General features: G+C 37.2%; 1 protein-coding gene across 13 annotated transcripts in view; it reads right to left on the reverse strand.

Annotated features, from left to right (window-relative positions):
* Positions 1 to 27,401, reverse strand: part of MYCBP2 (MYC binding protein 2) — a 265,407-nt gene that overhangs the window by 25,432 nt on the left and 212,574 nt on the right. For 11 of the 13 annotated variants that reach the window (XM_082601985.1, XM_082601982.1, XM_082601988.1 and 8 more), the window contains 13 exons: positions 20,741 to 22,384; positions 19,595 to 19,764; positions 18,599 to 18,843; positions 16,447 to 16,614; positions 14,070 to 14,227; positions 12,688 to 12,887; positions 11,689 to 11,838; positions 10,249 to 10,409; positions 8,806 to 8,962; positions 8,412 to 8,636; positions 6,060 to 6,125; positions 4,749 to 4,988; positions 4,336 to 4,434 (listed from right to left, as the gene is read on the reverse strand). In XM_082601985.1, coding sequence (XP_082458111.1) covers positions 4,336 to 4,434; positions 4,749 to 4,988; positions 6,060 to 6,125; positions 8,412 to 8,636; positions 8,806 to 8,962; positions 10,249 to 10,409; positions 11,689 to 11,838; positions 12,688 to 12,887; positions 14,070 to 14,227; positions 16,447 to 16,614; positions 18,599 to 18,843; positions 19,595 to 19,764; positions 20,741 to 22,384 — 3,683 coding nt within the window. The remainder of the gene's footprint in view (positions 1 to 4,335; positions 4,435 to 4,748; positions 4,989 to 6,059; positions 6,126 to 8,411; positions 8,637 to 8,805; positions 8,963 to 10,248; positions 10,410 to 11,688; positions 11,839 to 12,687; positions 12,888 to 14,069; positions 14,228 to 16,446; positions 16,615 to 18,598; positions 18,844 to 19,594; positions 19,765 to 20,740; positions 22,385 to 27,401) is intronic. The other 2 variants (XM_082601981.1, XM_082601983.1) reach the window with 1 other exon arrangement.

The raw sequence follows: 27,401 nt of genomic DNA on the forward strand, positions 1-27,401 counted from the left end.
AGAAGTTACGACAGACACCACAGAAATACAAAGGATCATAAGAGATTACTCAAAGCAACTATATGCCAATAAAATGGACAACTTGGAAGAAATGGACAAATTCTTAGAAAAGTGCAACCTTCCAAGACTGAACCAGGAAGAAATAGAAAACATAAACAGACCAATCACAAGCACTGAAATTGAAACTGTGATTAAAAGTCTTCCAACAAACAAAAGCCCAGGACCAGATGGCTTCTTCACAGGCGAATTCTATCAAACATGTAGAGAAGAGCTAACATCTATCCTTCTCAAACTCTTCCAAAATAAAGCAGAGGGAGGAACACTCCCAAACTCATTCTACGTGGCCACCATCATCCTGCTACCAAAACCGGACAAAGATGTCACAAAATAAGAAAACTACAGGCCATTATCACTGATGCACATAGATGCAAAAATCCTCAACAAAATACTAGCAAACAGAATCCAACAGCATCTTAAAAGGATCATACATCATGACCAAGTGGGGTTCATCTAAGGGATGCAAGGATTCTGCAATATATGCAAATCAATCAATGTGATACACCATATCAACCAGCTGAAGGATAAAAACCATATGATCATCTCAATAGATGCAGAGAAAGCTTTTGACAAAATTCAACACCCATTTATGATAAAAACCCTCCAGAAAGTAGGCATAGAGGGAACTTACCTCAACATAATAAAGGCCATATATGACAAACCCACAGCCAACATTGTTCTCAATGGTGAAAAACTAAAACCATTTCCACTAAGATCAGGAACAAGACAAGGTGGCCCACTCTCACCACTATTATTCAACAGAGCTTTGGAAGTTTTAGCTACAGCAATCAGAGACAAAAAAAGAAATAAAAGGAATCGAAATCGGAAAAGAAGTAAAACCGTCACTATTTACAGATGACATGATACTATACATAAAGAATCCTAAAGATGTTACCAGAAAACTACTAGAGCTAATCAATGAATTTGGTAAAGTAACAGGATACAAAATTAATGCACAGAATTCTCTTGCATTCCTACACACTAAGGATGAAAAATCTGAAAGAGAAATTAAGGAAACACTCCCATTTACCACTACAACGAAAAGAATGACAATACCTAGGAATAAACCTATCTAAGGAGACAAAAGACTTGTATGCTGAAAACTATAAGACACTGATGAAAGAAATTAAAGAGGACACCAACAGATGGAGAGATATACCATGTTCTTGGACTGGAAGAATCAACATTGTGAAAATGACTATACTACCCAAAGCAATCCACAGATTCAATGCAATTCCTATCAAACTACCAACGGAATTTTTCACAGAACTAGAACAAAAAATTTCACAATTTGTATGGAAACACAAAAGACCCCAAATAGCCAAAGCAATCTTGAGAAAGAAAAACGGAGCTGGAGGAATCAGGCTCCCAGACTTCAGACTATACTACAAAGCTACAGTAATCAAGACAGTACGGTACTGGCACAAAAACAGAAATATAGATCAATGGAAGAGGACAGAAAGCCCAGAGGTAAACTCACGCACATATGGTCACCTTATCTTTGATAAAGGAGGCAAGAATATAAAATGGAGAAAAGACAGCCTCTTCAATAAGTGGTGCTGGTAAAACAGGACAGCTACAGGTACAAGAATGAAATTAGAACACTCCCTAACACCACACACAAAAATACACTCAAAATGGATTAAAGACGTAAATGTAATAAGGCCAGACACTATAAAACTCTTCGAGGAAAACATATGCAGGACAGTCTTAGGACATAAATCACAGCAAGATCCTTGTTGACCCACCTCCTAGAGAAATGGAAATAGAAACAAAAATAAACAAATGGGACCTAATGAAACTTAAAAGCTTTTGCACAGCAAAGGAAACCATAAGCAAGATGAAAAGATGGCCCTCAGAATGGGAGAAAATATTTGCAAACAAAGCAACTGCCAAAGGATTAATCTCCAAAATTTACAAGCAGCTCATGCAGGTCAATATCAAAAAAAAAAAAAAAAAAAAATCCCAGTCCAAAAATGGGCAGAAGACCTAAACAGACATTTCTCCAAAGAACATATAGATTGCCAACAAACACATGAAACTGAGTTATTTGTAGTGAGGTGGATGGACCCAGAGACTGTCATACAGAGGGAAGTCAGTCATAAAGAGAAAAACAAATACTGTATGCTAACACATATATATGGAATCTAAAAAAAAAAAAAAAAAAAGTGGTTCTGAAGAACCTAGCGGCAGGACAGGAATAAAGACACAGACGTAGAGAATGGACTTGAGGACATGGGGAGGGGGAAGGGTAAGCTGGGACAAAGTGAGAGAGTGGCATGGACATATATACACTACCAAATGTAAAATATATAGCTAGTGGGAAGCAGCTGCATAGCACAGGGAGATCAGCTTGGTGCTTTGTGACCACCTAGAGGGGTGGGATAGGGAGGGTGGGAGGGAGACGCAAGAGGGAGGGGATATGGAGATATATGTATACGTATAGCTGATTCACTTTGTTATAAAGCAGAAACTAACACACCATTGTAAAGCAATTTTACTCCAATAAAGATGTTATAAAACAAGACCATATTCAAAAAAATAATAAAAAAATAAAAAGGCTACTTTCTACAGGGTTCCATTAAATAACACCTGGGAAAAGGCAACATTATAGAGGCAGAAAATATCTCAGTGGTTGCCAGGGGCTAGGAATGAGATGAGGGGATTGAATGCAAAGGAACAACTGGGAAATTCTGGGAGAGATGTGTTTTAAAACTTGCTTGTAATGATTTCACCACTGTATACATTGGTCAAGATTTGAAACGACGCAGTTTAAAAAGATGAATTTTTTGTATGTGAATTTGACTTCAAAACCCTGATATAAACTGATTCCCTTCACAGTCGTGTTATCTCGCCGCCATCGCGCCACTAGCATAGCCTTTCCCGTTCAACCTTCAGGCCTCAGCATACACTCGCCCAGAGGTAGGCCAGCCTCTTCAAGGCGCCCGTGCTCCCATCCTAGTAATCTGACTTTCATCCATTCTCTTTCGGGTCTAACTCAAAGTCTAATATCCCCCAAGAAGCCTTCTCTGACCACTCCAGGGCACAAACAGTAACCTCAGTGTACTCTGAAATCCTCACATGCAACTGATGTGCAGTTTTCCACACATTTAATAAGTAGATTATACACTGTAGAGTATTCCTGTTGATCTGTTTTTGGGAGGGAGCGGATGGACTGTTCACATCTAAGAACAGAAGGTAAGCTTTTTCAGGGCTTGTTACCAGCTTGTAAGGTTATTTAGCAAAGAACTAACATTTGTTAAAATTCAGCTGATTTAATGAGTAGTTACTCAGTCTTGCAGTCGTGCAAATATCTCCTAAAGATGCTGAAAAAAATTACCAGAGTTTATGAAATCCCTTTTTTTTTTTTTTTAACAGAACCCAAACAGAAAAATGTGGATGATTTAGATGCTACTGTATCAGAAGGCACAGGGTCAGCCAAGGTAAGTCCTTGAAATTATCTTTCAAAGGGCTGTCAAGTTGATTATTTACAGCATCTAAAGACACAAGAATATGAAGACTAGTCAGGGTTGACCTCTCTTTTTGAAAATGGATGAGGCTCTCCTCTTAGATATAGTGCTTTAGTTTAGACCAGATAAGTTAGGCAAATGCATTTTAGAAGAAACTTTAAGAACAGTATAAAGAACAGGTTATTCCAATAAAAATTTACTGAACACATGTGTGTTTATGCCATGGTGGATATAAAGACAAACCAGACATGTACTTGGTCTTTAAGAAGGTATAATTAAGTAGAAGATATAAAACATGAATACAAATAAACCTAACGAGAGAGAAACCAAGAAGAGACACAGAAATTACTATGAAGCCTAGCAGAGGACATACTACTTTGTGGCTTCTCCGCGACCTTCTTTATGGTTTCCCCTGAACCATCACAAAGGAGGCTCATGGAGAAGACAGTATTTTTGAGCTGAACCGTGAAGGACAGAGAAGATGGTGGAAGGCGCACAGCACAGTCAATGACGAAGCTGATTTTACAAGTGCAAACATTTAAACACACAGCCCCAAGGTTTAGAGCAAATTTTGTTGTTACTTAAAATACCAGCTAGATCGTACATGAACAAAAAGTGAGTATCTTCTGGTAGTTCCTTCATCTTCTTTCTAAGTAGAGTAAAAACTATTAACTTTAGTTTTAGTTAAAGATACAGAAACTAGTATCCCATATACATTAAAATACACGGCAATACATGGATTATTTCAGTGAACAAAAGTAACAAAGTGAAAAAGGGAAAGAAATATTTTTAGAATATAAATAAATACATTGTATACTTTTTCTTCTCCTTCAGGTGATGACAATAGTGCTTTTTCCTCTTGTTCTGGTGTGGGTTCAGCATCTCCAGAGATGAGCTTTCCAAATACCTGGTGGAGAAGAGAAGGAGGTGAGAACAACTCAATGGCAGAACCTCCTCGGGAAGGCTAGAGGAGTCAGTAGCTGGCTCTGTGGTCTTTATGCTACTAGGCTATTCCTACTGCACACCTCTACTCTTCAGGAGATGAACGCAAAGTGAAATACAAGAATTCAGGGCTATGAGAAGAAAAAAACGGGCCACGTTTGTAGCCAGCAATCTCTAACAAGTTTTCCAAAATATTTTGTTAACCTTTGATATTACTGTTGAAGTAGTATATTATTTCAATTTATCCTGTGCTAGAAAATGTGTAGTAAGGACACTCACTTGTGATGTAATAAGTCTGAACACTCGTAGAGTCTCAGCTTCACAGTTCCTTTGCTGGGCCACACTGGCTGAAATCTGGCCAGCAATTTTTGTGCTTTCGCCATCCTTCCAGCCCAGAACCTTAACTTGTCGAACTCTCAGTGTATTTTCTGGGCCCTTTAATTCAATTTTGATGATGTGATTATCCCCTCCTGGAAGTTCACTTGTTACCCAACCAATGTGCCTGGAATCCAGATCAACCTAGGAGAGAAGAAAAGGGATAGAAACCTGATACAGGTGTACTACTGTTTTATCACTGTCCTAGACTTTGCATTAATAACAGCAAGCTCAAATAACAAATAATTGTACCCACAGAAAAGCTTATTAGATTATTTCACACTGATTATCTTATTTAAACCTTGTGAGGATAATACTCTAGTAGCTACAGATGAAGAAAGTGAGGTTAATTAACACAGACGGCAGACATCTAGTAAGTGATGGAGTTGAGAATTAAAATGCAGGTCTGCTTACTATATGGCTTCCGAGCACAAGTTACGTAAGTGAAACCACTGCAAACAATTTACATGACTGTACCTACACTGACTGTAATGAAGTCCTGTTTTGTGCATCTTCACATGAAAGCACATTTAAAGCAAGGATTTTTGCTGTGCAGTTACTTAATATATTTTACTTTTGAAGAAAAATTATATAATCTGTAAATTCATACTGGTCATTACTTATTTCAGTATATTTCATTGAGAATACAACTTTTTTTTTAGGATTAAATTCCAGTGTACTGTAAAATGGTTTTTGACACTATTCACTCACAAGTAAGTGAGTTTATACAGAATCTCGGTCACATGCCCAAATAGAACTTAACTTGTTTCTAGAGTTGGTTTGTAAATTGACTTTCAACCTGGATACAGTCGCAGTGTTGTAACTGAAAGATTTTCAAGCTACAGGACAATAACCTACATTTCAACCTGAAGTGTGGGTGAATCAAGGTGACAGTTGTGAAGCAGATCTATGATGAATTTTAAGGCACCCTGAGTCTCCGCAGGGGAGCAGGAGTCAGGGTAGAGGGCTATAGCACAGTGTACCTGCTCATCACTAGGGAGATTCAGGGAAATAATGGGTAAGATGTTTAGAACAGAGATGGTTGTAACTATTCCTATACATGGACCATTTGCCAATTTAGTGTTTTGTAAATAGACAATTTCCTATAATACTTGTACTTGGGTGGCATGCCAAAATTAGAACTCAACAGTGGAGACTGAGAAGAAAAAATTTCTCCCTGGGCAGTAAAACATTTAATGACAAAGTTTTAATTACCTGCTTTATTCTGCACAAATCTTCTACTGCTTTGCCAGTTAAGAAGGTCATCGAGGTAACTTTATTCTAAAATAAACAATTCAAAATAGTTACTATGCCATGTTACTGGCTCCAGAACTGACAGTGATTTCTTACAGCCTATCAATATAACATCAACTCTTCTGCCTGTCTTTTACGATCCTTCCGAACTGACTTCATTCCATCTGTCCAACCAACGACAGTTCCTACAACTCCAGTCTTCTTATTCTCACAAACTCCATCTTGAATCTCACATTTCAGCCCTTCTCTATGGGCTCTGAGAGAGGAGGTTGGCATTCCCTCTTTTCATCCAAAGTCTAATCATTTAAATTCTATCTTTCTCATGAAGCCTTTCAGCAACTTGCCTTGCTACTCATGTGCCATTTTTATCACATTATTCTCATTGTTTCCGGCTGTAAAAAGGAGGAAGACAGGTAGCTTAGGCAACAAATACTTGTGAGTATCATGATGGACCCAGACGGCCTTAGGGACTTGGAGAAGGATATATGAGAGGGATGGGTTCTATCCCCTCGAGATCCTTGTCAAACTAGGGAAGGAACATTAACACACAAAGTAAAATATCAAAAGAAATTCAATACCTTTAAGTACTGAAAAGAGTCACACTGGTACTAGAGCCAGAGACCTTAAGTTTGAGTAAGTTTTATGCCAAGCACATCAAGAAAGAGACTGACACACTAATTCCTTGGAGAGCTGCATACTTTCAGTGCTATAGGCTGATGCAATTCAAATCAACAAGTGCTGTGTTTAAGGCAGTGTGGTGGGCAGGTTGCGGGGACACAGAGATATGTAAGTCCTAATGATGCATATAAATTAGAGGAGGTTTCCTAAAAGAAAAGCTGATGTCAGCATACATACTGGGGCTTTTAAAAATGAATATTATCATGATTATCTCTCATAAAAGACAAAAATGTCAAATTGAGTGCAACCATTGTTTTGAGGGAAAAGTGTGTCCTAGCTTACAACATGCATCAAAGATAACACTGTACTGAGCAGTGAGTTCCTGACAGAAAAATGTTTTGATTTGTTATACTTGACTTTCAAGTAAGATAAAGTAGTTGTACCAACTGAACTGCTGGGTCTCAAGAGGAGGTAAGCTAGTGATATATTAGCTAAGCCTTTATTCCTTATTCAATCTGAGCTGATGGACAGAAGCTGGGGTGACCGTGGACGGCAAGGAGCGCTCTGACTGCACACTGAACTTCTGTGGTTGGCGTGCTCCAGACAGGAGACCCACACCCATCACTTTGGCTGTCCCTGGGAAAGGAAATACACAAATGGGATCAGAGCAGCTTGGCAATGGCCCAAGGGGACTTACTAATACTATATCTGCTAGCAAGCCACCTCCATTCAGAGGGAAAAAAATACCAAGAAGTATTCTTCCCCAGGAATGGGGTAAAAGCGTGGGAGTTTTGTAGTTGGGGCTACTTTTTTCTCGGCTCTGAACACTCAAGTAAATAGGATGCTTTTTCCTCTTCAGTGCTTTTTGTAGAAGAGTGCTCAATTCAGTGGAAACATGTAGACAGGCTAGAGCTAGGGAGAACATAAAGTATGATTACTTAGGTTAGTCCAGGAACCTCCCCCAATTCCCTCATGATGGCCGGGGGTGAGGATTAAAAACTGAAAGCTAGGGCTTCCCTGGTGACGCAGTGGTTGAGAGTCCGCCTGTCGATGCAAGGGACACGGGTTTGTGACCCGGTCTGGGAGGATCCCACGTGCCACGGAGCGGCTGGGCCCGTGGGCCGTTGCCGCTGGGCCTGCGTGTCCGGAGCCTGTGCTCCACAACGGAAGAGGCCACAGCGGTGAGAGGCCCACGTACCCCCCCCAAAAAAAAAACTGAAAGCTAATTACACTATCAGTCAAAGTGTATTAAGTGCCATCAGAGTAATATAAAAAAGAACCCAGAGGAGAGAAAGGGTAATTTTTATAGATGAGGTACTGGGAGAGGATTTGTCTATCAGGTCTTAGATTTGGGAAGGATATGAAAAGCAGAGTTTAAGGAGAGGACTTCCAGGCCAAGGAAATAGCCTGAACAGGGGGCATGGAGGTAAAAAATCATGGAATGGATATTTATATTGCTTAGCTATAGCCATGGTATATTTGTAATCAGACATTTTCTTAGAATTGGTATTCCACAGTGCTCCCAGTCATATTCATCTATCTTTAGATGTAAGATTTATTTTAGAACTATAAAAATATAGTTTGGTTGGTGAATTCCAGATGAAAATCTCTTTGCTAAAACTCAGAAATGAGACTGCATGATAAATTAAGGTCTGAAAAGAACTAACGAACCACAAATTAAGTTTCCTTTCTTACCCCAAGATCTCGGGAATTGTCCACATGAACAGATACATAGCGGGCATTGATTCCTTTCACACAGTTGATGGTGACGTTCTTAGTTTTGTTTTTATCCTCATCTCCTGATTCCCAGAAGGTTTCTGTGGAACCATCTGTCAAACTGCCAATCATGGCAGGTCGGCTAGAAGTTTTTATGTCAACAATGCTGGTTAGGTCCTTTAAGCACATTACAATGCATAATTCCTACCAGAAACAAATATACATAATTATAACACTCAAATGGACATCTCCCATGATAATAAAACGAACAGACATGAGACAAGAAATAGCAGTAAGAGTCAAATTATTTAGAAGTAATTTTCAGTTTCTCCTTCAATACATCGTTGAGTAGTAACAATGCTAAGTAACTGACCTGACTCATAGCTTCAAAGCCAGACTGTATGCTGATGCTGAAACTCTCTTCACTGTCTCCATCATCTGATTTTGACAAAATATTGTTAATGTGATGAAAGACGTTGCTCTGATGGAGGAACTGGTGATCAGATTGCTTGAATTTCAGACTCCAGCATCTAAAAAGGCATAAGTAATACATTAAAAGATTCTTTTTCGGGAACCTCTAAGGAATTCCTGGAAAAAAGCACTCTGTAGCTAATATTTCAAGAAATCTTAATGCTCTAGGTACAAAAAATACAAATTTTAAAAATTCAAGAAACAAAATTATTTCTACTGGCTTTTTTTTTTTTTTTTTTTTGCGGTACGCGGGCCTCTCACTGTTGTGGCCTCTCCCGTTGTGGAGCACAGGTTCCAGACGCGCAGGCTCAGCGGCCATGGCTCACAGGCCCAGCCACTCCGTGGCATGAGGGATCTTCCCGGACCGGGGCACGAACCCGCATCCCCTGCATCGGCAGGCAGACTCTCAACCACTGCGCCACCAGGGGAGCCTTCTACTGGCTTTTATTCATTCTATTTTGTGTGTGTGTGTGTGTGTGTGAGAAATAAAGGTCATTCTTTCAAACAATATAAATTCTAAGGAAAGTTCACCCGTTTTCAAACTGGATACATGAAGGTCAAGGTTACAGAAGCAAAAAAGGTAATAAATCAGTTTTGTAGACAAGTGTTACCCCAACTATAAAAGCCTCTTAAATGTATTAGTCTTACAATTCTGTACTAATCCATCATAGTATAACACACTTTGTACTTCAAAAATCTTGTGAGGAGGAAACAAAATCTCCTCTCTGCTGGTCTTATCGTTAGGGATGTGGGTAGCCAAAATCACTCCTTCAACCTATTTCTTATAAAAATCAGTGGAGGATTTATTTATATGTGTAGTCTAGTACATGGCTCTAATGACAAGGTCCACAATGTAAAAGTAATGTTGAATCTCAGCAGGTCTGGACTTAAAAGGAGGCGATGCTCTTCAATGTAGTTTTAGGATTGGCTGCATATGACTCGGCTCTATTTCTCTTGATATTCTTTTCAATTCAAAATCCTATTTTGATTTCTGTTTTTGAGATTTCATTCCCTCTCCCTTTTTGTGACATTTAAGACTCTACTGTTGAGTAGCACTGACGTGATTTCGGGTAGAAGAGAGGGGAAAGTGAGGAAGACTGTTACAGACTGTGATAATTTAGAGGACTAAGTAGTATATTACCCATGTTTTACAGAGGGGCCAACAGGCATGAACTAAGAAGAAGGACAATTCTAAATTATGACAGTCATGAGGGAGGCACCATTCACATAATGCAGGTATTCTTTCTATCTTACTATTTAAAGAGGTCTTTCAAGCATTTTGTGCTTTGACTACTCCACAAAATCCCTTTTCCAGGGTACCTACAATACTTAGATATAAGATTACCTCAGGGCCATTTGCTGTAATGAACTGCCACTGGGGAGAGACATCATAAGATCAGAGATCGTTTGAAGCAAGCGGTGAAATGTATGTGGTAAAGGATGAGCAGCTTCCCCTGCGATCACTATATCTGAGAGTGGATGTTCACATACTCTTGTATCTTTCTCCTAAGACAGAAATTGAAAACAAGTTGATCCATTTGTCTGCTGGAAGGAGTTTTCCCCACACAAAAAAATGTATACTTTAAGGATACTCATGTAACAGAAATGTAAACAAAATCAAACCATACCCAAGGCATCCGTTAAGATTAACTATTTATGTTTGTATTATTTTAAGGGAAAAAGTGATAAGGTCACCTATAAATAAAATCACCAAACAAATAAATGCCACATGTGAGTATCAATTCCAGTGTACTCACTAGTCTACTAGCAGAAATGAGCCGTTCCCTTCAGTTGAGCCTCACCCAAATTGCTGACCCACAGAGCTGTAAGCCAATAAGCAAACGTTTTCATCCCCTGGGTTCTGGGGTGGTTTGTTACACAGGAATAGACAGCTCTTGTGAATGCGTGATAATCTCACACTGTAATTGTAATTTTTTTCTGTTTTTCCTTGCAGCTCTGCTGATTTTTACTTCTTTAAAGGCTATATTATTAACTACAAACCTACGTTAACTACACAGAGCTACTCTTACCATTTTGTAGAAAGCCTCTTTATCCCTAGTGATAATTATGTCTTGAAGTCTGTTTTTTTCTGATGTTCAACTAGCTAATTTTGGTTTGAATTTACCCAGTATATCTTCTTCTACTTTTAATCTTCCTCTACCCTTATGTTTTAGATGTGATGCTTATAAACTGTATCTAGCTTTTGTTTTTTTCTGCCTATTCTGACAGTCTTTTAAATGGAGGATTTAGTCCTCTTTTTTATTCTAGAAATAGAAATGAGGCCCACAAGTCACAGCTACAGAGGTGGAAATGGGGCTGGAATCCAGGCTTCCAGGGTCCAAGTTCAATGCTTTTCCATGATACAGGCTGCCTCCTATAAAATACAAGTCCCTTCTAGCCAAAGATTTTTGAATTTCATGTCCCTACACAGTATCATTTTCACGCTCTGTACCTTACAGTAATGTTGTAAAGTAGACTGATCTTCTCTGTAATAATGTTGCCCTGTTTATCTGTCTTATACTGCACTGTGATAGTGTTTATCTTGCAGCTGATTGCTTCGAGACAGTGATGGCTAGTGAGAAATCAGAACTGACTGACAGCGTTTTTGGAGACAGAAGACTTTCACTCAGCATAGTTAATATGTTGCTCATAGCACTGAAATTTTATTCCTGTCTTTAGGTTATATAATCTGTGAATGACCTCATGAAAATTACTGCACTATCTGAAAGTAGTTCTACTCTTCTATAAAAATATGGACAATTAAAAAACCAAGAACCTCACTTACTTGTTCTGCATTTTCTTTGTTTGTTTTATTTTCCTCATCCTCTTCTTCTTCTGGTTCCACTGGAGCAGGAGTCAGTGATGCCACAAAATGCCACAGAATATCATGGAGAGAAGTTGTTTGGATGACATTACACAGAAGCCAGTTGAAAGCCTGAATAAATGATGGTTAAATAAGTCCAAGATAAAAAGAAAATATATGAGTGAACATAGCAGGACTTCTCTTATTCAGAAACAAAGAACCTTCCTGGACTAAGTCTTTTAAGGAAAGATACTAGGAAGTCTGATCTTCATTTCACTGAAAGTACACTGAACTTACACAGTCAATAATTTTGGGCTTAATTAAAAAATTAATAATAATAGGGAAAATAATACCTATGAAATGCAATACCAAAATACTCTCCCAAAATACTTTTTATTTCAAAAATTTGTCTTCATATTAATTTACCCATGCACATTTTTTTTTCCAACTTGCATTCAGGATCAACACAGAATGTTTCTTAAGTTCTACACAAGCTACCATTTACTTAAATATACTCATATTGCTCCCACTGATGAAATGGCAGGTTACCTCCTACCCATGATAAAGAAAAAAAATTTATTATATACAAGTCTATGATATATAGCAATCCATTTCCAGAGACTCAGATAAGTTATTACTGTTAAATTTACAACTCAAAAGCTCACTTTTCATCCCCTTTGCAGGATTATTCTAACTGAAAAGACTCTGTGATTACAAAAAGCTTTTTTAAAAAGATATTATCAGGATTCAAATAATGAAGCAATGCAGAAATAAAGTTTTTTAGAGCGCTTAACTATGAAACTCTAAATTCATTTATATTCATAAAATTGAGTTTAATTTTGTTGTGAACATGATATTTTCTATTCACTTAAGTCTCTTAATTTGTCACAATTTGTTTGGTAGAAAAGTGACATCATTAAATAGAATCATCACATGAACTGTATGATGAATGAATCAATAATCCTATTAATGTATTCTTACCTCCATAGCAAAAACTCGACAAGCAGATTTCCTTAAGGCCTGTTTCATTGCTATTTCAAGACCTTCCAGATCATGATGCTGTATAACAAAGGCTAAAACTGGCCACTGGAAATTTCGTTCTCCTTTGGAAAGAGAGCTGTGGGCTGAGATTAGCCGGGAAAGCTCCGGAGATGGATGTCTCAAGAGGGAAGAACCAACTTCTATTTAAAGGAAAAAAAAAAAAAGAAAATTATTAACTTTTATAGGTAATACATATGATTAATGTATTTAAGAAGATATTAATGAATAGTACCTAGCTTATTCACTTTAGAGTCTTTGCGGTTTTTTTGTTTTTATTTTTGCAGGTCTGAATCTAAAGTTTATGCTTTCTAAAACACTAAACACGAAGTGATTTATTTTCTCCCTAAATGGAATCTACATCTTATCCCCATCATTTTCTACAGGACTGCTTTATAACAAATGGTACCTCAATAAGAGCTCAAAAATACTTGTTGAATGAACCTATAAATCATTAATATTTGATTTATCCTCAATATTTTCCTTGAAGATCTTCAATAAGATACATAATTATTTACCTATAAATATTAGGTCAGATCTTCATTTACTAAGTGGTCGGCCTGATAAATCATTAACACATTATCCTTTTTTTCCTTGGGTTTCCTAATTCTTGAGACAGAATCAATCAGCCCCAGTTTGAGACTGTTGATACCAATTGGTCCAGATTATCTAACATTTTTACTGATTAAGAGCTAGCCATATCCCCAGTTTTTATTATCTATTTGAGTGGTAGTAGCTACAGGAGTTATAAGCTTCTATTGCGAGTGGGAAGATCACTGTGAAAGTGTTAAGTCACTGGACCTGCTGGTTCACTGAAGCTTAGTGGAAGGGAGACTGGTAGCAATATTTGGCTTAGACATCTAACAAGTAATATACTTTAAAGGTCAATTTATTCTTAAATAACACTGGATGGTCTCTGGGTGTCTCTTCCAACTGAGATGTGCAATTTAGAGAGGCACATTTATGGCTAAGTCACATAAAAGGAATGTCTACCACAATTTAAAATTAATCCATTTCTCTGCCTTCAAAAATTCAATTTTAGGGCTTCCCTGGTGGTCCAGTGGTTGAGAGTCTGCCTGCTGATGCAGGGGACACGGGTTCTTGCCCTGGTCTGGGAAGATCCCACATGCCGCGGAGCGGCTGGGCCCGTGAGCCATGGCCGCTGAGCCTGCACGTCCGGAGCCTGTGCTCCGCAACAGGAGGGGCCACAGCAGTGAGAGGCCCGCGTACCACAAAAAAAAAAAAAAAAAAAAAATTAGATTAAAACAATATCTACAAATAAAACCATTTGGATCACTCAATCTTCTCTTTTATTTTATACTTACCAGTGTCTCCACTGTTAACTCTTCTTCTAGGAATGGCTTTAACCCGTGCAGGTAAAATGGAGTGCTGTTTATCATATTCAGAAGCAACAACTGAGTATGACCTTTGGAAGACAGTCCTCTTGGCAAGATCAGTATCAGTTATGGGACTGGTTTCCAAACTGCAGACAGAACAAGGTGACAGATAAAAACTCAAGAGAAAAAGTGAATGACGGGACAACTATGTTTATTTAGTTTTTAATAGTGTAGTCAAATACGGGAACCCGTATTTCATGTGGAAGAATACAAATTCAAAGCCAACTTGACAATCTCTCTTTAAATCACAATTTGATCTTTCCAAATGTAGCCACATTTTGACTGATTTCAGAACTGCATCTTAAAACTTTCAGTTTTCTTAAATCTACTTTGCATTTCAAATAAAAAAGAAGAAAAAGCTTCAAATGTTCTAAGCTCCTTTCAGAATCAAAAGCACCGTGGTGGAAGACGTGTGTCATGATATTCAGGAAAATCAGGCAGATATATTCATAACAGCACTGAATAGAAAGAAAAAGGATATGTACATACAGAGACCTAATAAAATGGAAAGTGAAAGGACGCAATTTTCCTTTGGTGCTGAGTGTTCTGTGAGGTTTCTCATTCTTTGGGGGTGCTGCCCAAAGCCCTATCCAGAGCATGGCTGCACCAAAGTGTACTGACAGGTGACAAACTGAATTCCAGTGTCAGTTATATTATACTTACATCCATATGAGAACTCAATGGTTTTAATGCGGGCTTTAGGAAACCAACAATTTTCTATTTACTATAGCGGCATTAAAAAACACTTGAAAAAGTATTAAGATGGTTATATAATTTCCTTTATTGAGACATTTTATAAAAAAGAGAAATACCGTTCTTTACTTTCTAAGGCAAATTTATAAACTATTCTTTTCATGTATTCTTTTCTCTGTCACCTCATTCCATATTGGGCTATTTTTGCTCTCACCCTGAGTTCTAGAGTTGTTTCTTTTCCATCGTTCAAGCCAGGTTAAAAATCCTATGTCCCTCAGTAAAGCTTATATACTTTCTAGTAAGTGGCTAACTCCCTGGCCATTTTCTTTCCTCACTGCCTAAGTGTGCGCACATTCTTGTTTGAACAGATGATAAATGTTACCTCTTTAATTATAAATGTTAAATTTAATTATATTAAATTTAATTTATTATTATTATTATTATATTATATATTATAATATATATAATTATATATTATATATATTAATATTAATATAATTAAATTAATTATAAATTATATTAAACATTTAATTATAAATGTTATAAATGTTAACTCTTTAATTTGACTCTTTAATCATTTAGTTAATGATGATAACTAACTGGGGTAAAGGTGCCTGGATGTCAGTTTCCACTGTTTGGCTCCAGAATGACCAGAATATAGGGATATGTTAATTTAATTCACTTTATATATGGTGTTACTATAAAGCACAAGACACCTTTTCTGCTTTTAGAGGAAGTTTACCTATCAACATAAAAAATTGCTGTACAACCTAAAAAATAGTGACTTGTTCTTATAAAATTGATCAAGCTTGTGAAGAAACTCAAGCAACACAAGAAAACCCAAAGGTTACCTTTCTAATGACATCATGTTCACAGTTACTCATGCCTGAACTTGATGCTATCCTAAACTGATTCTTTTCATTATCCAGTCACTCAACAAGTCACACTGATTTTTCCTCCAAAATATTTCCTTTACCCATCTGTCTTTAACAACCATTGCCAACACAATCCAATTCCACACACACAGCTGAAATCTTTGATTGAAATGTTCAGCTTCTCAGCTGACGCTGTGAGACTATTTCTGCATTTGTACCATGTCATTCCTCCTCTAAAAACTCTCAGTGGTACCCTGTTTCTTTCTGCATTATATATATATGCTTCTCTTCAGTTTTCAAGAAGCCCTTTACTCTGATACTATAAGGGGGTAGGGTGGGGCCGGGGGGAGCTCTGCAAGTAATAATCCAAGAAGCTCAAGATCTACTTTCAGTGCTATATCTCCCATGAAACCTTCTCTAAGTACTGCCTCAAAGTGACTTTTCTCTAGTCTGCTTTACTACAGCACTAAATGATATAATACACAATAGAAGTGGAATCCTTTATTACTTCACTAGTTGATCTTTTCTCTCCAACTGGATCTGCCTCTGCTATCAAGGACCTTACCTGATTCATGAATGCATGCTTTTTCTTACTGTTCTAACAGTTAGCAGAGTTGACACGACTTCCTTCCCGAGATGGAGGTATGTATGAAAGAACTTCTAGAGCATTCTCTTCTAGCTTACAGTCTTTCTCCCACCAAACACTGGACTCAACAGAAAGACAATAACTCAAATACCTGGGTGGCATGGACTTCATGTTGCTCTCTGGCTCTTCAAATACATTAGGACTCGCATCAGGAGTTACTGATATGTACGGGGCAGGTACAGATGTTGAACGCAGGTACCTCATCTCATCCTGGAATAGGTTGTCATCTTGATAACCCACAAAATTTTCATGATGATGCCTGCATTAAATCAAACAGAATAACTCAAAAAGTATGACGGCAATACAGATAACTTTCTACTTTTAATCTCCTTCGTAAAAGTAAAAGCAACTCATTAAGTCTGTAACTGAGGATTAAAGTATTAAAATAGTTGTAGATGTAAGCCAAAGGAGATAAAAGTCTGATAATTTTACACATAGATATTCCTGGTACCATAAACATTTCAAATCCAAAATTGAATTTCTTTTCTCTCCTTTTTAGAACTTTTCTATCTTCTAGCTTCAGTGAGTGATCCCACCAGCTCTCTAGGTGTCTCGGTGTCACAGCAGGCTCAGCCCTCGACCACGACCAGTCACTTAGGCCTGTGGATACCAGGTTCCCTCTCACTATTCCCCTTCTTGTTCCCCATCATCACTGCCTTGCTTCAGGCTCATGACATTTCTTGCATGGACCACTAAAGCACAGGCGGTGACCATTTTTTTGTTTGTTTGTTTTTTAAGAGTGAAATTTGAAAAAGATTAGATATATGAAATGTTCCATGGGTTACAGGGATATCTATTCCCCACAGGGCTAAAAATATAAAATCCATAATTAGAGTATGCCAGCATTTTTTACATGTTTTACCATTTGATCCTACCCTTTTCAAACTGGAACAGAGAGGTACTAGTCTAACTAAGGACAGTAAACAGGTGACGGAAGCTGAAGGCTTGCTGTACTTGGCATTCCTGATGACTTCCTCCGCAGTCCCAAATGTACTTAGTCTCACATTTTCATTTTTGTTTCCCACTCATTTTATTGAATAATAAGTACAAAAACAAACAAACAAACTACATAACTCTGCTTCTCAAAATGGAACTGTTGGTTGGTAAGCCACGGCAGCAGGCAATTTCTAGAAATCTTCATTTGTCAGCTGATGAAAAAAATCTGAATTTGGCCTATGCAAGGCTGTTTTAGAGTATCAGTGTGCAATGCATGAACATATGGGTTGCACCAGCAAAGCCCAATATAGGAAAAACAGTACACTGTTAACAGGCTTCTCTCCATCTTCACTTATGCCCTTGGATCCGGTTTCCACATTAGCAGCAGAGTGATCTTCCAGCTGCAAACCAGTTCATGCATTTCCTTGTTTAAAATTCTTCTTTATCCACTGTTTCCTCAATGGGATAAAATCCAACCTTAGCATGGGCTACAGAGCCACGCATTACTTGGTCTTGGGAAACAACACTTCATATATTTCTCCTGGTAACCAATACTTTAATAAGCCTGTATTCCTTAAATGGGTAATGCTATTTCATTTGCGTCCTCACATATGTGGTTTATGTCAGGAATTGCTTTCCTCTCATTTCCTGCTTGACTGATTTCTAGTTATCCTTCAAGACTGCTAAAATGTCGGATCCTCTGGGAAACCTTTCCTTATTTCCTTGGCAAGACTCAGGTACTCTCTACCTTTTATGCTGTGACAGTATTCTATACACACTTCTATCATAAGTACTCCTCACATAACATTTTAAATGTTTCCTTTACATATCTGTCTCCACCAGAGTGTGAACACACGACGTCAGGATTTTATTATATTCATCTTAGTGTAACACAAAGCTGGTACTCAGCTAACCAAAATTTAAACGCTAATAAAATTAATAATTTGAAAAATGAAAGATTTTGGATAGCAAATATCAGTTTATTTCCATTTTAGCATTTCCCACTATTAACACACTGACGTCTGCCTAGCAAAGAGTAAAAGATAGCAGAAGTCTTACTAAGACATACTATATATTAATAATAATACAAATCAACATAGTATTTACATATTTTTTCAAATACCTACTACTCTAAAGTTTATACCTCTACCAGTCATATTTCTGAGTTAAGGCAACTCAGAAAATAAATTCCTGGAGGTCACTTTACTGTATACAATATGTACTGTAGTGTGGAAATTCAGGGCATGATATTAAACAGTAGCGGTTAATCCAAAGTGATTTAAAAAACAACAGCCGAGTTATATTACCTAGCTAATGTCTGCAGGTAGAGACAAGGCATTTTAACCGGAAGATCCTCAGAAATGCCCTCTTTCACGCTGGGAAGCTGAGACTGGAATGGCTTTGTAGGATGGTAACACAGAATGCTTGGTTCGGCCGCGCTGCTCAGGGACAGCAGGAAGAGGGCGTTTGCTTTAATCACTTGGTGAGCTTCCATAGTGGGCAAGGCACGAGGAGTCTTGACTTGCAATGGCTTCCTCCTAGATTGTTTGACCTGAGAAGAAAATTTGTAGGGATCTTTTCCTACTTCTATTCAAATTTTAAATTTCTTAACCTAAATATTTCGAATTTCCAATAAAAATTATTAAACACTGTAGAACTGCTTTAAAATAATAATAGTGATTCCCCAAAACAACATTCACTTCATGCTTCTCCTAAACTTATTAAAACTAATTTATATCAAATGCAAACTATATTTTTCTCTTTCCTTGGGAAAGTTAAAAAACCTAAGTAGTAAAATCTAAATGTAGTTATCTAAATAAAAGAGTAAATAATCTGTGTGTGCGTGCATGTGTGTGTATATTTGGCAAATATTTTTACCTAGGTGTGTCACTAGTGTGAATGATCCTGACTTTCCAGGAAAAGAAAAAGAGAGAGGAGATAAAGAGTAGAAAAAGAAAAGGAAAAAGAGAAAGAGAGAGTTAAGAGAGATAAAGGTGAAGAGGGAAAGCTATATATATGTGCACAATAGCAGACAAATTAATAATAAATTATGCAGTAAACATCTGTCAATAAGGTATGTATGCTACAGGAGAGCTGTTTTGTGTTATCCCAAGATATAATTTGTTTTTGTAATTAAAAACAGCTGACCTGGTACATAAATTAAATTTATATATTATTCCTGTTATGAAGGCTGATCTTTAATATCAATTATGTGGAGTTGTCTAATAATATGATCATAAAAAGAGATTTTTATAAGGTTTATTCTGATCACTAACAGCACAGCCAGAACAAAATAAAAATACCTTCTCCCTTGCAGCAGCCTGTTTTTCACGGAGGTATTTTTCTCTACAGCGATCACACACCAGGTACCACGTGCTTCCCCCTATGCCACCATCACCACAGTTACCAGCCCATCCTCCACAAAAATGCCCAATGCTATTGTAACCTTGTCCACCAGCATACCGGCCACAACCTTGAAGTAAGAACATAAATAAAAATTTAACACTTTAAGTGTCCTTAATAGTTTGCTCCTTGCCGCCTGTACATAAATGACAACTTTTCCTTTTCAAAGTAAGCAAAATACTGAAGCAAATATCTAACTGCCACCTGGGCTGTTAATTATAGCAGCAAAATTGAAGGTGTAACCAAAAGTAATCAAGAAAACGATGCCTAAAATACTGACGATACTCTATACAGGCAGATGAGAAGAACTGTTAAGATACGGGTACATACAGATTTATTTAAGTATGCTAAAAAAATTGAAGAAGACAGGTATTAGGTATAAAACACTCTGTGAGAATAATGTTTTACAAATCATGTATTTTACAAAAGGTTGCAGTGTAATATGTAGGAAGAGAAAAACATTTACCCAAATCCATAATAAGTGAATTTTGGAATATTAATTGTTACAGAAATCGTTACATTTACCTAAAACATAAAACTGTCTTCTGATGAAACAGTTAATATCTCTTCCACAGGAAAATGCCCAAAGAAATCAGTATAATCTAATTGAATTTGCAATTCTGAACAGGAAAACAATACAATCAAAGGAGACCTAATGTTGTGATCTTTCCTGTGTGTATGGACATGTCCTTATTTCTATTGTGTGAATGGACATGTCCTTATTTCTACTGTGTGAGACACCTTAACAGCATCCTTTGGGTAACACATAAAATATTTAAAAAGTTAACAATATCTCAGAATGTGATACATTAAAATGAAATAGTACTAGATTGCCTTACCACCATACTATTAGATTTCTTTACCTATTTTTCATAAACCCTATACTGTATTGATAAAGCACTTGAAAAATTACATTGTAAGACACTATAAATTCTGGGCAGAAGTTTCCCTGTACTTTAACATAATTCATGGAACAGCTTAAGTCAAAGTGACCTGATTTGTTTTTCTACACAAAGTACTTACATATATTCAATAACATCACTTACCTGGGTGAGCCTGTCTCATGTGGTATGTCACTGGGTATGGATGTGACTCTCCACAGAGCTCACAGATGGTGTCCTTCTCTGGTCCTCCTACCGCCAGCTGGGCCATTTCACCAAACAAATTACCTCTGGGCCGAACTTCTGTCTTTTCCTTTTTCTTTTTTTCTTTTTTGGCCTTTTTATTCTCTTTCTCACACTCTTTCTTTTTAAGGACTGCACAAGAACCAGGACTTGGAAAAATCATATTCTGGGAAGCTGCTTTGATAGTAGCCAAAGAGATGTCTTCCCAAAAAGCCACTAAATGTTGCAGAGTCAGGGGAAGAGGAGACTTAGACTTCATTGGGTGATGCATGGACATTTCAAAAGTGGCCTCAGTTTTCCCATCTTCACATTTTTCATGCAGAGGAGGTTCCTTAAGCATGGACAATACCTTATTTTTGTTGATACTGCCCATTTTAGATATATCTGGTCCATGAGGTGCAATATTAAACATATTCAGTGCAGATGATATTTCCAATGAGTGTCTATTTTTTAATTTGGTTTCCTTTTCTTCTGTAGGCTGCTGGCTGCTTAAACTACTTCTTATAGGAGCATGTTCTTTGGAAAGTTCAGGATTAAATTTTAAGAAAGAAGAACAAGCCATTGCATCGTGCACTATGCCTTCGTGCCACAGGAAAGAGGCAAAGACGGCTCTGGCACACTCGGCCACGGAAGGGGACATGGCTTGCTTGGCTGGCTCTAAAGGTTTGGATCCATCTCCTTTGAAGAGAAAGCTAGATTTCTCCTTCTTGGGCCTGGTGTGCCTATTAGCACATTTCCGACTTGTTTTGGGGGATGCTCTCGTTTCCTGTTCATCTTTCAGTGGTGCTTTTCCTATGCTGAAATGAACTTTATTTGGACCTTCATCCACACTCTTAAATTCACTGCTTTCATCACAGGTGCTGTCTGTTAGGCTATTCGTTTTTAAAGTACTTGAAGTGCAGACTTCAACCACCTCACTGTGGAGGTTTTCTTGTACCACGTGGGGAGAAGGAGCTCTATTTTCGGATCCAGGGGAGTCTTTCGAATCCTTTGGTACTGGTTTTGGTTTCGGTGACGTTGATCGTCCCCTTAATGGTTCTGTGAGGGGCATTTTCTTCTTGCGGAGGGTATCTGGATCAAGGGTGTAAGAGTCCGATTTGGACCGTTCCCGAGGAGGATCAAGTTTCGTCTTAACAGGAGCAGTGCTTTTCTGAGGTAGAGTTTTATCATGCGGTGAGGAGGAGCGTGTAGAGCTAGCACTGGATGGGCTAGACCTACTGGCTGGGAGAGTCTTTGGCTTAGGAGATGATGACCGAGAACCTGGTCCTGGGGATTCGGCTCTGAAGCTAGAAGACATCTTCCCATCAGATTTTAGTGTCTGCAAGGTGTTATGGTTGGGGGATAATGACCTACTGTGAGAATCTGACCTCAACTTTGCAGCATCGGATTTCAACATGAGAGATTCACTAGCCGACAGCCCTTCTGTACCCCTCTGCTTCTTCTGGTCAGCAGTAGTCCGGCTCATACGTCCCTCGGGTTTCAGTGTTCTGCTGTGTTTGGAGGACAGTTCTGATTTTCCTGATGTACAGACTGGTCTAGGAGATGTTGAGATGCTTCCTCGGTCACCTGTATGGTCCATTTCATAGTGAAACTTGTTAATATAATTATAACTTACTGATGATTTAGCCACTAAACAATGAAATAAGAAAACATAGCTAAAAAAATTTGTATTGCTTGTCACAGACAAAAATACTTCAAGAATAAAGAAAAAAGGGGGAATTCTCGTCAAATTTCTATTATATCATTTTATAATTCTAATATTCTAATGTTTGGATTAGAATAATTTATAATTAATGTATGAGTGCCCTAAGGCTATTATTTAATTACATGTAATGCAGGCAGTCTGTTATTTGTAAAGAGGTTATGTTCTAACAGCTTATTTAGTTCATAAGTTTAGCTGGTTAGAACTCAGAGCTTGAAGAAGAAAAATGGTGGGATCCTCAGAATTAGAATTACAAGTCTGAATTCTGGGGCCTTTCAACAAGGAGTCAGGAGAATAAGAAACAAAAAAGATAAAAAGAAAAATAATCTCGCTCTTTCCTAGGTAAAGCATTAGATGTTTCTACATGAGCACCACTTGCTTTTGGCATCCTGGCCCTCATTCAGTGTCTCTCCTTCCTACTACTTAACGCTTTCCTTTGAGGCTTTAGAGCCAGGTCGTCTTTGCTGTCAGTCCCTGGTACAACCTTCAAGATTATCTTTCCTCCCTAAAATCAAAACTTCTACCCTCAGTGCAAGTGATACTAGTTCACTGTTAGGAGGAAAGCAACCTGATTGAAGTGATTCAAGTGACATGAAAAACTGAAAATCCATAAACCTTGCTAGAAGCATTTATATTTTTTGAAGAAGGATACTTAGTAAAAACCAGAGATGACTCTGGTTACACTGTAGTTCTTTCTTTTTCCTTTTTACAGGGATATGAACAAATATGGATAAAGTAGAAACGTGTTTTGGGGCTTGCTTGCAGTGTGTGTGTAGAGTCGCAGCCTAGTTGCCTATACGTCAAGAGAGCTTTGCCATGGCATCTGCCTCCTCATGGAAGGCCTGCAAGGGCTGGTAGTTTTGCTCATTACTACACTCCACTGATGTCATGTCAAGAACGGGTCAGCATAGTAAGTGTTTTTGTTAAATGAGCAAACAAATTCCTATTTTCTTAGTTTCTTTCCTTTCTGCTAGTCACAAATCTTCAGATTCTCATTTTTTACTTTTATGGCTCCCACGGCCACAGGGCAAGAGGCGACAGTAGCCATTGTTGTGTGAGGGTCAGATTTTATAAACCAATATATTGTATTTGGTAGAATCAAGCATCAGCTTAGTCCTGGCCACTAATTTGGAGTGACTGATGTCTGGAGCACTAGTTTTTGTTATTACTCTGACAGCTGGAAATGCCTTCATCATCACATTTATTTCATGAGCTGAACCATACATAATGCTGAATCTAGACTAATAAGCAGTAAATCTTTAATATTTGGCACCCCTCTCTCTACAAGATTAGTTCGTGAATTGAAAGAGGTTTGCTTTGTAATTAATGATGCACAATTCCTCATAAAGGAAATCTCCACTGTGACTGGCTAAACAATTGAATCTTCCAAATATCAGGAACACCACCTGTCATATGCTAGCAAAAATGTTTGTTATATAGAGAGGGCCACAGAGTATGGGCAGCTGTATACCTTATTTCTATGCTTCAAGTAATGGTGAATATTTTTTTAAGATCTGTAAGTGGTGACAGCTGAATACCTGTTGGAGCCTAGGCACATAAATAATGCAAAATTATTTCTTCCCAAGATGTCAGATTACAATTAAATCCTGCTGAAAAAATTTACTTTTCCAAAATATATTTCATATATTTTTAAAAAACAAATACGTCAAGTTAGTGAAGTGTGGTAAACCCACATACTAACTGATGTTTATCTTCTTCATTTGGGTTTCAAAAGTTTTGAGGCTTGCAGTAAGTATTACTAAAATTGGTCATGTGGCTGCTTTAAGTATCAATAAATATCAACACAATCTGTTAAAAAGCTTTAGATCGTAAATACTTTCACATTCGTCACTTAATTTTGTTTAATGTTTATCATATGTAAGTTTAAGCAATAATGGACACTTTTAATCTCAAAAGATTCTAAAGAAAAAATAATACAGGACAGGATAAAAATTTAGTACATTCAAACAGATTAGTAAAAATATTAAATATTAGGTATTCATTAATAACCTGCATATTTTTATGCCAAAATTATAAATAAAAGTTTATATAATACCACCCTATAATATAATCATAATATAATACTCTACTGTAATATGATATGCCATAGTATATACTATATATCAGGTTACACAAGACTATATACTACAGAGATCAGGTTCTATAATTATACTACAATATTATATAGTATCACTGTCAACTGTACAAAGGAGAAATGTAAAACTGTTTTACTCATTTCTAGGAATACAAGATTTTAAAAGTTTAATTAAACATTACACTAAGACAAAAATATGTGACTAGGTATCTACAGTATTTTATAGGACCAGAGCATATTTTAAAATCGTCTGGCATTTTATCAATTGTCAATAGTTTAAACATTTCTAAGTTTAAAGTATTAAAACTAAGCAGCTAAGAAAATACTAGAAGGATGACTCATGCCAGACAGGACAGCCCTGAAAACTAAGGTAAACTAAAGAATTTAATTATCAAACTGTTTCTCATAAAAAAACTAAAACAGGAAAATGATTTTTACATTACCTAACAGAAAAAATGAGTTGAAGACTAACCTGTCACATGAGATACTATATTCTTATAGATCACAATGTGCTTTATGGCTTACACATGTACCACCTCGTTCTGGTAATAATGGTGTTACAATTCCCCAAAGGCATTTATTTCTACATACTTATTTTATTTAATATCTCACATAGGTTTGAGATTAAGCAAGAGTTCTATTTAACCTACACATAGTAAACAGGCATATCAATTAGGATAATTAATAAATATTGAACAGATACATCACAAATTACCCCAAAATATCAAATTTTAAATAAAATTATAAACTTTAATCTTAAATGGAATGAGATGAAAATGACTGAGGTGAACTAAAACTTCTTTCTTGAAACCTCCTAGGTTTATTAAGAATGGCCCATCCGTGAAGGCACGCATACCCACCCTTCAGTTTGTGAGACAGAGATGAGAGAGCAGAGGCAGGCCCAGCTACACCATAATTTTTGTAAATGCGCTCACGAGAAGCAAGGTTGCGAGATGGAGATTCTACAGTGGAAAACATTGGCAAAGAAGCAGCACAGATTCAATGGAAAAAAAATTTAGCAGAGAACACAAGCAGAAACAAAGCATTTCAAATGGTATGCGCGACTACTAACTTATCAAAAAGTTTATATTCTGCTAAATTTTCCAGCAAGTTTATTATTTCTCTAAAATTAAAAACTGAATACAAAGATCAAATTAATTAATTTAGACTAATAACGACAGCGCCAAATGTATTAGCCTAAAAGTTAAATAACATTCATAGCACTGATAAATCAAATTTGAGCATTTCTTTTCAGACTAATATTTCTTTAACTCAGTTTTCTTTAACTTGGTGCTCACTTACTTATAAATGAAAAGTTTATAAGTAATTTTTTTTTTTTGTAAATAGTGGGAGATAAAGAGATGTTACTTACAGTTTAACCTATTGTCACCTGGTTTTCTGTATGGACACATGACTATAATTTTTCCAGTATGTATCTCAGAATGGACCCAAGTTGACATTTATGGTCAACTACTTTTCTGAGTCCATCCTCAGTAAAAAATGTTAGTGCTAATCCCAATAGTTAGTGTTTGTTTTGTCGATCTTATTACTGAGATACCAAATTCTGTTTATAAAAAGTCTCACAACACAAACAAAGCAAAAAAGACTTACAAGTCACTGGAAATGTTAGACACCTTAATGATTCACCATGCAGAAAATGAAGTGCTTAAAATTAAAAAAAATTACTTTTCAAAAAATTAACAGAACCTTTAAAGTGGTCTTTCAAAAGCAGTATGCTAAAAAAAAAATCTCTATCTAAATCTGAAAATAAATCCACTATTTAAAATTTTAACTCATGGCAATGAAAATAAATGTAATCAAGTGAGCTGAAATAAATTCCGGTAATAAGGAGATAACTTTCTTAACATTATTGAAATTAAAAAAATGAATACAACACACACTTTTCTCAAAACAGAAAAAGTAATAGTTGACGGATTCATTATTATGGCCAAGATTAAAGATGAACTATTCATAAAACCAAGAATCCTTCCATATAAGGTACTGAGTATGTATTATGTGTCAGACATTGTCCTAGGAATCGAGCATAAAATGATGAACAGAAATGAAGTCCCTACTCTTATGGAACTTATCTTCCAGTAAAAGGAGAGAGACAATGAACAAATACACCCTAGATGGAGCGGTGATAAACGTGAGAGTAATAAGCACACAGATTTTGGGTAATACTCCATGCCTGGATAAGACAACTTAGGTAGCAAGGCCTAGAAGAGACCAAAGCCCTGGGACAGTCCTAGGAATACAGAATAGAGGAGGATGTAGAAAAGAGATTGGACATGAACAGCTGAGGTAGGAGACATCCAGCAGGCAAAGGAAGAAGGCGTTTCAAGGAAAAGAGAAAGATCAATCCTGTCAAACACTGACAACAGAGCAAGTAAAATGAAATCTTAGGGGCTCCCCTGGTGGCACAGTCATTGAGAGTATGCCTGCCGATGCAGGGGACACGGGTTCGTGCCCTGGTCTGGGAAAATCCCACATGCCGCGGAGCGGCTAAGCCCGTGAGCCATGGCCATTGAGCCTGCGTGTCCGGAGCCTGTGCTCCGCAACCGGAGAGGCCACAACAGTGAGAGGCCCGCGTACCGCCAAAAAAAAGAAATCTTAGAACTGACAGTTGAACTTAGCAAAACAAAAGTCAAAAACTGAATACAGCAATTTCTGTGGATAAGGACAACTTCAATTTCAACCCTGTAGTTGGTTCAAGAGAGAATGGTAGGAGTGGATGGAGGGATGGAGACACATGCCAACAAGTCATGTTCCTTAAGTTAAAGAAA

This window comes from Mesoplodon mirus, assembly GCF_964341445.2.
Source record: "Mesoplodon mirus genome assembly, chromosome: 17".
Lineage (NCBI taxonomy): Eukaryota > Metazoa > Chordata > Mammalia > Artiodactyla > Ziphiidae > Mesoplodon > Mesoplodon mirus.